The sequence below is a fragment of the Coregonus clupeaformis genome, chromosome 37 (assembly GCF_020615455.1).
Source record: "Coregonus clupeaformis isolate EN_2021a chromosome 37, ASM2061545v1, whole genome shotgun sequence".
NCBI classification, from domain to species: domain Eukaryota; kingdom Metazoa; phylum Chordata; class Actinopteri; order Salmoniformes; family Salmonidae; genus Coregonus; species Coregonus clupeaformis.
Window position 1 is genome coordinate 8,371,478 of NC_059228.1, and position 12,830 is coordinate 8,384,307.

A 12,830-nucleotide genomic window follows, 5' to 3' on the forward strand; every position below is an offset into this window, starting at 1 on the left:
TAAATGCAGGAGTACATAAATAAGTTGCATAGACTCACTCTGTGTGCAATAATAGTGTTTAACATGATTTTGGAATGACTACCTCATGTCTGTACCCCACACATACAATTATCTGTAAGGTCGCTCAGTCGAGCAGTGAATTTCAAGCACTGATTCAACAACAAAGACCAGGGAGGTTTTCCAATGCCTCGCAAAGAAGGGCACCTATTGGTAGATGGGTAAAAAATAAAAAAACAGACATTGAATATCCCTTTCACACCCAGTCAGTAGTACAAAGATACAGGCGTCCTTCCTAACTCAGTTGCCTTAGAGGAAGTAAACCGCCTAGGGATTTCACCTAGAGGCCAATGTAAACAGTTACAGAGTTTAATGGCTGTGATAGGAGGAAACTGAGGATGGATCAACAACATTGTTGTTACTCCACAATACTAACATAAATTACTGTGAAAAGAAGGAAGACTGCACAGATTTTTTTTTTCTCCAAAACAAGCATCCTGTTTGCAGTAAGGCACTAAAGTAAAACTGCAAAAAAATGTGGCGAAGAAATTTGCTTTATGTTTGGGGCAAATCCAACACAACACATAACTGACACGCTTCATATTTTCAAGCATGGTGGTGGCTGCATCATGTTAGGAGTATGCTTGTCATAGTCAAGGACTAGGGAGTTTGTTTATGATTAAAATAAATGGAATAGAGCTAAGCACAGGCAAAGTCCTAGAGGAACCTGGTTCAGTCTGCTTTCCAATAGACACTGGGAGACAAAACTTTCCTCTTTTGTTCTCTATTGCTCCTCTATTGTTCCTCAAGCAAGGGGGAGGCTGATGACATCACAGATTCCCAACAGAACAACTCCTTGAATGCCCTTGCGGTTGTGCCTAAAAAACACTATTTTGCTCATAACGTATGTTTTTACCCTTTAGTGTGTGTAGTTTACTGTATTTATACTTGAAATATCGTTTTTCAACTGTAAAAGTACAAAAATTGATGGAGGACATCTTTAAGTCACTTTCTGTCCCACAGGGGGAAGGAGTATGGGCACGATGTGGACTTCCTCTTGACCATGCCTGAGATGGGAAAAGAAGAGGGGCTACTGCTTCATGTGATCGACAGACTTAGAGACCAGGTAAGTTTGTGTACTACTGCGTACAGAAAAATCGCAATGTAAGTATACAGGATATACAGTACAAAAAGACATATCAGTCTCCTCAGAGAAGGTTCCAGAGTGGTTCGTTACCCTTTACCAAGATGAATAGTAAAAAAAGCACAGCACAGTGATGTTTGGATTATGGCAACCTCAACGGTTTTTAAGACATCGAGTGGAGTTTCGAGTTTCACTTCAGTAAAGGTTGGAGTGTGGAGTTAAGGTAAAGGTTGAATCTACCTGAGAGTCTGTTTTATTATAAAGGTCAATTCTACTTCCTTGCATCCTTGAAATGTCAAGACATCAAACTAATAGTTGAAAAGAGAGTAAAACCCTTGATCGCAGCTTACTCAGTGCTGACAAAGAACAAATGTTTTGTCTCCCTCAAGGTATGGAAATTGTGATTCCTCCCCCCTCCAAACTAGTGCACACAAACTACTGCAACGACTGAGTATGATGTGCCTAACCTTCATACACATACGTTACCAGTCAAAAGTTTGGACACACCTACTCGTTCAATGGTTTTTCTTTATTTTTACTATTTTTTCCATTGTAGAATAATAGTGAAGACATCAAAACTATGAAATAACACATGTGGAATCATGTAGTAAATAAAAAAGTGCTGAACAAATCAAAATATATTTTATATTTGAGATTCTTCAAACAGCCACCCTTTGTCTTGATTACAGCTTTGCACACTCTTGGCATTCTCTCAACCAGCTTCACCTGGAATGCTTTTCCAACAGTCTTAAAGGAGTTCCTACATATGCTGAGCACTTGTTGGCTGCTTTTCCTTCACTCTGCGGTACGAGTCATTCCAAACCATCTCAATTGGGTTGAGGTCAGGGGATTGTGGAGGTCAGGTCATCTGATGCAGCACTCCATCACTCTCCTTCTTGGTAAAATAGCCCTTACACAGCTTGGAGGTGTGTTGGGACATTGTCCTGTTGAAAAATGATAGTCCCACCAAGCCCAAACCAGATGGGATGGCATATCACTGTAGAATGCTGTGGTAGCCATGCTTGTTAAGTGTGCCTTGAATTCTAAATAAATCACAGACAGTGTCACCAGCAAAGCACCCCCACACCAAAACACCTCCTCCTCCATGCTTTACGGTGGGAACGACACATGCGGAGATCATCCGTGTCTGTTACTTGAACTCTGTGAAGCATTTATTTGGGCTACAATTTCTGAGGCTAGTAACTCTAATGAACTTATCCTCTGCAGCAGAGGTAACTCTGGGTCTTCCATTCCTGTGGTGGTCCTCATGAGAGCCAGTTTCATCATAGCGCTTGATATTTTTGCAACTGCACTTCAAGAACTCAAAGTTCTTGAAATGTTCCTGATTAACTGACCTTCATGTCTTAAAGTAATGATGGACTGTCGTTTCTCTTTGCTTATTTGAGCTGTTCTTGCCATAATATGGACTTGGTCTTTTACCAAATAGGGCTATCTTCTGTATACCCCCCCTACCTTGTCACAACTCAACTGATTGGCTCAAACGCATTAAGAAGGAAAGAAATTCCACAAATTAACTTTTAACAAGGCACACCTGTTAATTGAAATGCATTCCAGGTGATTACCTCATGACGCTGGTTGAGAGAATGCCAAGAGTGTGCAAAGCTGTCATCAAGGTAAAGGGTGGCTACTTTGAAGAACCTCAAATATAACATATATTTGGATTTGTTTAACACTTTTTTGGTTAGTACATGATTCCATATGTGTTATTTCATAGTTCTGATGTCTTCACTATTATTCTACAGTGTAGAAAATAGTACAAATAAATACAAACTCTTGAATGAGTACGTGTGTCCAATCTTTTGACTGGTACTGTAAGTGAAATCATACTTTTTCAGACACAGAATTTTCTGAAAAAGGATGAAAATAATTATCACAGGGTACAATAGACAAAGATTACCACGTCTGTCCCCTGTTTGTGGAGTTGAGGGTAATAACAGCAGAGGAGGAGACGAGAGGACTGAGGGGAATTGGGTTAGTGCCCTACAGTGTGGAGAGGGAGAAAGTGATTGGAGGAGAGGATGATTACAGAGCCAAGTGCATATGAGTTAACACAAAAGGAGGCAATAAAATAAGTCACACCAATATCAAGGGCCTTGGTCAAGGAAAATTATTACAATTTGGATGGCAAAAGTGGCCTTGGTCTATACAGTTTACCTGGCTTTGAGAGAGAGAGAGAGAGAGAGAGAGAGAGAGAGAGAGAGAGAGAGAGAGAGAGAGAGAGAGAGAGAGAGAGAGAGAGAGAGAGAGAGAGAGAGAGAGAGAGAGAGAGAGAGAGAGAGAGAGAGAGAGAGAGAGAGAGAGAGAGAGAGAGAGAGAGAGAGAGAGAGAGAGAGAGAGAGAGAGAGAGAGAGAGAGAGAGAGAGAGACAGTCATCCCTCTTTAATGGATGTCGTGTTGGAGAGGCTAAAAAGAGAGGAGTGTTTGATGGAGAGCAGGGCTGAGGGTCTTGCTGCAGGCCTCTCTTTATCATCGCTGCCTGTGTTTAAAAATACATCTCCCTCCCTCCTTCCACCCCCTCCATCCGCCCCCAGCCTTCATTTGCTTCAGAAGGCCATCCTGCTGATAATTACCTCCTATGCTAACGTGTGCCCTCTTACGCACACACACGCACACACACGCACACACACACACACACACACACACACACAGACAGACAAACACACGCACAGGTCTACAGAACTTGCTGATGGTTACTGCTGGTTCTTCACACCCTTGGGTGAGGAGAAGAGGGGGGAGGGTGGGAAGGAACTTCCCCATAAGGGGTCCCTCGGCACGGCGGAAGAATGTGACGAGTCCACGGGGAAGGGAACACCAGAGACCGTGATTAAGTGGAGGTAGCAGAGGTTGACTCTAAGTCGTGTAACCTTGTCATCTGTGATCTGGTCCTCCGGGGGCCACATGTCTTTGACTCTTTGCCGAGGCCGAATATCATGGCAATTTTTTCCCTTTTAGCCTGGGGGAGGTCAAAATACATATATCTGGAAATGTCCTTGTGAAAAGGGGCTTCATCATTTTTTCTGCTGGTTATGAAAGTATAACTTGAGGGCACGAGCAAGTTCAGCCAGACTTTTCTATAGTAGACGGATGAGATTCAGCTATTTGCCCTGGTAGTAGCAACAGAGAACGTGAGAGAGCGATGCCTCATCCCCCATACACTAATCATCTGCTCTCACTGTCCGGGTGGTGGTGGTAGATTAATTGCCATTGTAATAAATGCTTGCTATTTTTCGCCTTCCTAACACAGAAGGCTACCACTAGCGGGTGAGCGAAGTTTGCTGCTTATGACGAAATGTGCATCTCTGGTGGGTTGATTTGCATCTAAAAGCGGGCACCCCACCAGTAAGGCCGGTGAGCAAGTCTGCTGTCGGCACACCAGAATCGTACTGGAGGGCCACCTACCTGCTGCTTATTCGTTGCTAACTGGCTAAATTGAGTACTGATGTAATAATATTATGTGATTATAGATATATTGGACCTGTCGTAGTACCTTCGAAGCAACAGTAGTAGCCAGAGGGTGCATGAATTAGATATGTTATGGGATTTGAGTCACATAAACTGTAAACTGTGAGGTTAGGGCCTGTATGTACGGTAGGTTTGCCTTCTGTTTGAATAACCCATTTCATGAGAGACAATGACCAATCACCATCACAGTGAGCTGGGGTTATTGGAAAGTCCGAGATAGGGCTGTTGCGGTGACCGTATTACCGCCACACCAGCGGTCAGGAGTCATGAAGGCAGTCAAATTCCCTGTGACCGTTTAGTCACGGTAATTAGTCTTCTCCAAGCTCTGATGCTGCTGATGGTCATTAGTAGCCTACCAAACTTGCTAACTGCCTGATACTCAGCACTCTATTGTCCCTCTAATCACTCTGACATCAATACACATTTAATCGAAAATCTAATCAAACACTTCATGACAGTCCATGAGCTCATGTTGCGCAACATTTCTATTGGCTATGCAATTGTGCGAGAAAACAGAGTTATTGCCTCTATTAAAAATCCCATAAATTTTCTATAGGCTAGTCCTACTATATTTCTTTCTTATCTTTCCTAATATTCAGCACATTGCTTGTCTTTACAACAGGAGTATAGCCTACCTGGCTGGCATGAAAATGAACCACAGGAAAAGAGTCCTCCATTCGCTATTTAAGTGCATAGATGAGACATATTTTTTCCCGCTGCCCTGTTTCGAGACAGGTGCATGATAACGGTCCATTCTAAATCAAAGCAAATTTCACATATAGATGATTTAGTATATGTAAAGACAAGATTACATCAAGAATAGTCTGTTGGGTGACAATATTAGCCTATGACTTGTGAATGATATATTATCACTTGTAAATGATGCCCAGCATAAGGCAAGAAACAATGCCTTTTTCGAATCATAGTCACACACCTCATGTTGCCTAGCCCATAGGTCTATATGTTTTGATAAGGTTTGTATCACAACTGAAGTGGCCAAATAACTTCTTAAAATTAAGCACATTAATCTGCTTTACAAGGGGTGTAGAGCCTAACTGGCATACATAAGCAGCATGTGAGTTTCAAGTTTGGGGAAGATCGTTTTCACCATAAAAATGCACCTTTCTAATAAAAGCATTAGATGCATAATCGCATTTGCGGTCACTTTTGATAATGCTGTTTTCCCGCTAATGGAACATTCGCGCTCATAGCCTACTACCATGTGCGCATTGCTGCGCTTATAATGTGAAGAAATAGCCTAATAGTTTATCAACATTTAAAGCTAAACGTTCTGATCTGTTGCATCAGCCACATTGTGTAAAAAAGGTTTTTTGATGTTCGTATTAATTTGGGATCTATCGCATCCCACAACTGTCCCAGACTATGTTTGGAATATTTATTTATTGCACAGAATAGAATAGGTCAACTTTTGTACTATGGGGGCCAGTAGATTGACATAGGCTAGTGCTTTTGATGTTCGTTAGTCCTACTCATCTTGTTAGCTGACGAAAAGTAAATGTGGACAGTTCTTCCAATATCTTCAATATGCACCTCAGAATTGGATAACGACGCACGCAGTTGCGTCCCCGATGTATCTGTAGGCTGTGAGAAAGACCTGATCACGTGATGGAGAGTGAGAGGTGCTTCGGAGCGTGCAGCACTCAGGGAGAAGGGCACAACGTACCACTCCGGGCCAAGATCCAAGATAACGTAACAGTGTGGTCGTGTATTCTGTTATGTCCTCATGTAAATAGCCTGTTTCTTTGTTTTTTGGGGGGTAAATATTTCTCTATCTCACTTTCCATCCTTAAACTAAATATACTTTCCTGCAACCCGCCTCACCCAATGTGGAACGGATTCTATTCTTTCTTGATTTTTATCAAGAACCTACGGCTGAAACGAGCCAGCTAGCCAGCTAACTAGCTACTTGCTATTAGCCACCGTTAGCGGTCTTCACCACTGTCCGTGGCCTGCACTACCTACCAGCCAGCTCTAGCCTGGTCAATTATCGGCCAGTCTGCACAGCGCGCTATTGACCCAGAGCATATTGGATTTTCTGCCGGAATAACTGAATCACTGGACCTTAACACCGGACCATCGCAATTAGCTAGCTGCAACCGAATGACTGTGGTGGGCTAATCACCAGTTAGCCTTGAGCTAGCCTCGAGCCAGGCCCATCTCCCGGCTATCTACCTCTCTGTCAACCGGACGGGACCTCCTAGTGTCGACACGGAGCCCCGCCGATCCATCACGACTGGTCTGCCGACGCAATTGTCTGATGTGGTTTCAACAGGCTTCCCGTTGCGACGACCACGAAGATCCATCTGCTAGCCCCGGCCCGCTAGCACACGCAATCAACAGCCGTGCCTCCTGCTCGCCTGTGCTGTAGCAGCCTACGAACTGCTCCCGGACTTACCTATTGCGGTTCACTGGACCTTATGATCACTCAGCTACACAGCTAATGCCTGCTGGACTGTTCCTTTACACGCTACCCCATCCTGTTTATCTGTTTAGCCTCAGCCCAAACTTTCGTCGCCATTACCAGTTGTTGTCTTAGCCCTCTCGAATAACACCTGTGATTGCGTTATGCCTCTCTCCCTTGTCAATATGCCTAGCCTATTGCTGTTTGGGTTAGTTCTTATTATACCATTTCACTGTAGAGCCCCCAGTACCGCTCAACCAGCCTCAGAGAGCTCCTTTGTCCCACCCCCCATACACGTGGAGACTGGCTCAATTGGTACCTCCAGTGACAATATTGCTTTCATTGTTACCCAATGCTTAGGTGTACCTCCACTGTACTCATATCCTTCCATATCCTTGTCTGTACATAATGCCCTGAATCTATTCTACAAAGGCCGGAAATCTGCCCCTTTTATTCTCTGTACCCAACGCACTAGAAGACCAGTTCTTAAAGCCTTTAGCCGTATCCTTATTCTATTCCTCCTCTGTTCCTCTGGTGATGTAGAGGTTAACCCAGGCCCTGTAGCCCCCAGTATCACTCCTACCCCCCAGGCGCTATCATTTGTTGACTTCTGTAACCGTAAAAGCCTTGGTTTCTTGCATGTTAACATCAGAAGCCTCCTCCCCAAGTTTGAGTTATTCACTGCGTTAGCACACTCTGATGTTCTAGCAGTGTCTGAATCTTGGCTTAGAAATGTCCATCCCGAACTACAACATTTTCCGTCTAGATAGAACTGCCAAAGGTGGTGGAGTTGCAATCTACTGTAGAGATAGCCTGCAGAGCTCTATCATACTATCCAGGTCTGTGCCCAAACAGTTTGAGCTTCTACTTCTAAAAATCCACCTTTCCAGAAATAAGTCTCTCACTGTTGCCGCTTGCTACAGACCCCCCTCAGCCCCCAATTGTGCCCTGGACACCATATGTGAACTGATTGCCCCCATCTATCCTCAGAGTTCGTACTGCTTGGTGACCTAAACTGGGATATGCTTAACACCCCGGCCGTCCTACAATCTAAACTAGATGCCCTCAATCTCACACAAATTATCAAGGAACCTACCAGGTACAACCCTAAATCCATAAACATGGGCACCCTCATAGATATCATCCTGACTAATTTATCCTCTAAATACACCTCCACTGTCTTCACCCAGGATCTCAGCGATCACTGCCTCATTGCCTGCGTCCGTAATGGGTCTGCGGTCAAACGACCACCCCTCATCACTGTCAAACGCTCTCTAAAACACTTCAGCGAGCAGGCCTTTCTAATTGACCTGGCCCGGGTATCCTGGATGGATATTGACCTCTTTCCGTCAGTAGAGGATGCCTGGATGTTCTTCAGAAGTGCTTTCCTCTCCATCTTAAATAAGCATGCTGTTAGGCTAGGTGGGGACTCAGGCGCAGAGACGGACACACGGACAAAGAGGGTAAATTAAGATGTTGTTTATTCAGCGTGTTTTGGCAGAGAGAAGCAGTTCAGGGTGGAGCAGCTTCAGACCGGGGTAGGAGCTGAGTGGGGTGGAGAGCCAGTAGCACTGAGAGCTGGATGACGAGGATATCAGACAACAGATGAGCAGGTTGCGGCGTGGGAGTGGCAGGCAGGCAGGCAGCAGGAACAGACGGGATCTGGTCGAAGGAGAGACAGGTTACAAACGTGGCAGAGACAACTATAATGCTGAGAGGGTAACAACTAAACTGAGATTGCTGTACGGAGCCAAGTTACCACAGGTGGTGTAGGAACGAACTGGCGCTGGAGAGGTGGCCAGCCCGGGTAGATAACTGCTGGTTGATTGGTGACAATGAGCTGCAGCTGGATGTAACTGAGCAGGAGAGAGAATGGCCACGCCCCCTGACCTAGATCCTCTGACTGGGCTGCACAGCGGGAGGAGACAGACACAGACAACACACACAGGGAAAAAAGGAAAAGGAAAACAAGCGGGGACAGGAACAACAGTGCCGGACCGTAACACATGCCCCATTCAAAAAACTCTGAACTAAGAACAGATTTAGCCCCTGGTTCACCCCAGACTTGACTGCCCTTGACCAGCACAAAAACATCCTGTGGTGTACTGCATTAGCATCGAACAGGCCCCACGATATGCAACTTTTCAGGGAAGTTAAACTGTTACAGACCTATATCCGTCCTGCCCTGCCTTTCGAAAGTATTTGAAAGCCAAGTTAACAAACAGATCACCGACCATTTCGAATCCCACCGTACCTTCTCCGCTATGCAATCGGGTTTCCAATCATTGGTGCACCTCAGCCACGCTCAAGTTCCTAAACGATATAATAACCGCGATCGATAAAAGACAGTACTGTGCAGCCGTCTTCATCGACCTGGCCAAGGCTTTTGACTCTGGCCAAGGCTTTTGACTCTGTCAATCACCGCATTCTTATTGGCAGGCTAAATAGCCTTGGTTTCTCAAATGACTGCCTCGCCTGGTTCACCAACTACTTCTCAGATAGAGTTCAATGTGTCAAATCAGAGGGCCTGTTGTCTGGACCTCTGGCAGTCTCTATGGGGGTGCCAAAGGTTTCAATTCTCGGGCCGACTCTATTCTCTGTGTATATCAATGATGTCGCTCTTGCTGCTGGTGACTCTCAGATCAACCTCTACGCAGACGACACCATTTTGTATACATCTGGCCCTTCATTGGACACTGTGTTAACAAACCTCCAAACGAGCTTCAATGCCATACAACACTCCTTCGGTGGCCTCCAACTGCTCTTAAACGCTAGTAAAACTAAATGCATGCTCTTCAATCGAACGCTGCTTGCACCCGCCCGCCCGACTAGAATCACTACTCTCGGCGGGTCTGACTTAGAATATGTGGACAACTACAAATACCTAGGTGTCTGGTTAGACCGTAAACGCTCCATCCAGACTCACATTAAGCATCTCCAATCCAAAGTTAAATCTAGAATCGGCTTCCTATTTTGCAACAAAGCCTCCTTCACTCATGCTGCTAAACATGCCCTCGTAAAACTGACTATCCTACCGATCCTTGATGTCATTTAAAAAATAGCTTCCAACACTCTACTCAGCAAATTGGATGTAGTCTATCACAGTGCCATCCGTTTTGTCACCAAAGCCCCATATACTACCCACCATTGTGACCTGTACGCTCTCGTTGGCTGGCCCTCACTACATATTCGTCGCCAAACCCACTGGCTCCAGGTCATCTATAAATCACTTCTAGGCAAATCCCCGCCTTATCTTAGCTCATTGGTCACCATAGCAACACCCACCCGTAGTATGCATTCCAGGAGGTATATCTTACTGGTCATCTCCAAAGCCAACACTCCCTTTGGCCGCCATTCCTTCCATTTCTCTGCTGCAAATGACTGGAACGAACTGCAAAAATCTCTGAAGCTGAAGACACTTATCTCCCTCACTAACTTTAAGCATCAGTTGTCAGAGCAGCTTACCGATCACTGCACCTGTACACAGCCCATCTGTAATTAGCCCACCCTCATCCCCATATTGTTATTTACATTGTTATTTATTTTGCTCATTTGCACCCCAGTATCTCTATTTGCACATCGTCTTCTGCACATCTATCACTCCAGCGTTAATACTAAATTGTAATTATTTTGCACTATGGCCTATTTATTGCCTTACCTCCATAACTTACTACATTTGCACACACTGTATATAGATTTTATATTGTTTTATTGACTGTACGTTTTGTTTATTCCCTATGTAACTCTGTGTTGTTGTTGTTTTTATCGCACTGCTTTGCTTTATCTTGGCCAGGTCGCAGTTGTAAATGAGAACTTGTTCTCAACTGGCTTACCTGGTTAAATAAAGGTTAAATAAAAATAACTAAATCAATAAAAGGGCACAACGGCCACTGGCCGCAAAAGGCATGGATTTTTTTAGGGTGCATTACGGCCACACAAAGGGGATGCCACCGTGAAATTTGAGGCATTATCAAGTGCTTGTCAAATTGTGAATGAGAGACTGGATAAAGTGTGTACCGCCTGCGCAAAAAACATAGCAGAGCTCATGCCTTTCAAGCAAATTTTTTCTAATCAACATTAGAGTCGCATCATGCAGCCTTACAATGTATTAAAAAACATCAAAACATATAGCTCAACGTTTGTAGAACTAAAGTTACATTAACTAAATTAAGCGTATAGGAGTACCTGTTTCTTTGTTAACCGCTCAACACAGAATAGCCGCATGTGCACACTAACTCAAATCGTTTGGAGAAAATATCCTTTCTATTTTATTCAGCTTTGTTCAATTGTATTCTTCATACTATAAAATAATATAAAATAATGCCATGGAATTGTAAGCAAATCTTGTCTGCTAAATGAACTAGTGTAGCCCACAGCCATTTGGCATAGCCAGATCAGAACCTAACAGAAGGACAACTCAGAGTATGCTATTCAGTTCTTCTGAAATAGACTACATTTTCTTCATGTCATGCTTCTTTAGACCTGTCTAAAATAAGTAATGGATTTATTGTGATGGTGTAGGCTATATTACATGGATTTATTAGACTTTTTAAAATGTAGATGTTCCAAAGGTCTGCATCAGTTGCTTGTAGGCTATGTGTGGAAGCCAGGAGATGCTAAATTTGTTTATGCTAATTAACGTCAATTACCGTGAGACTGACAGTTATTTGCTTGACATTCACCAGTTGACGAAATTGCATGACCGCCACAGCCCTATTCAGAGACAATTTTTGGGTTTAATAAAATCATAATCAAAACACATCTAAAAGCAGCCCAGTCGGCAGTGGATTATGCGCTGTCCCGCCATATTTAGAATGGTGAAGTTATGGCGTGGCATTTTATTTCCATGACAATTTCCAAAAGTCCACTACGGGCAACACGAGTGCCTGTTACCATCTATTAGGCTTGCAACGAGCTAGCGCAATGGGCATGAGGTTGAGGATGGGCTTAAACCACAAGCTATGCTCCGAGCATCGCGTGTTCAATCCCAGAACAAGGCAATCATTTTGTTTTTCTGTTTTAACCCTATCCCAAACCTTAAACCTAACCTTATGTTTCCATTTGCTATGGAGGTTGTGTTGCCTAAAAGAGAACTGCAGCTGATTTTTTATTTTTACTGGCATTGGATAAACACACACACACAGACAGATGCATGCACACACGCACATGTAAGCAATACACACATACACACACACAAACACACACACATCCCTCCCCCCCACACAAACACACACACACAGACTTAAAAAAAGTATTCTCTTTAATTTCAGCAATCAGACCGGACCGTTCCGGCAAAGCTCTGAATCAAAGGAAAACACAGTTCAAACGCAGCCTGCTAACACACGCTAATCTGGGGCTTGAAGGGAGGGTTTGAAGTCTCTCGCTCTGAGTCAGAGCGAATGTGACATTAGATCACAGCAGCCTGTGTCCCTGTCACCGCCGTGACTGCCGCTCTCTTTGTCCTCTGGGGCATGTGGCCATGGTGGCAGCCTGCTTGTCAGCTGTTTGTCACACACTTGAAAAGTATGAAACAAAATAAATAATCAAATAAGAAATAACGCTGACCTTCTAGATCACATTTGGCACAGAATTACATCACTTGTGTTTGTGTTGTGTTGTTTTTTCTCTCTTAAAGGCACAGCTTAACTTCCTTCAAAGATTAACTCCCTGCAACACGTCCGCCTCTGTAATTCTCTCTGTAAACAGTTATGGTGAAATAAGCTTACTTTGGGATGCTTGCTGACATTACCTGTTGTGTAGGAGATGATTACAGAGCTAAACAGC

At 44.0% G+C, this 12,830-nt stretch overlaps 1 protein-coding gene across 1 annotated transcript in view; it reads left to right on the forward strand.

Moving 5' to 3' along the window:
- LOC121553292 (DNA nucleotidylexotransferase-like) overlaps positions 1 to 12,830 on the forward strand; it is a 182,711-nt gene that overhangs the window by 133,621 nt on the left and 36,260 nt on the right. The window contains exon 8 of the mRNA XM_041866314.2: positions 1,021 to 1,123. Within this exon, the coding sequence (XP_041722248.2) occupies positions 1,021 to 1,123 (103 nt within the window). The remainder of the gene's footprint in view (positions 1 to 1,020; positions 1,124 to 12,830) is intronic.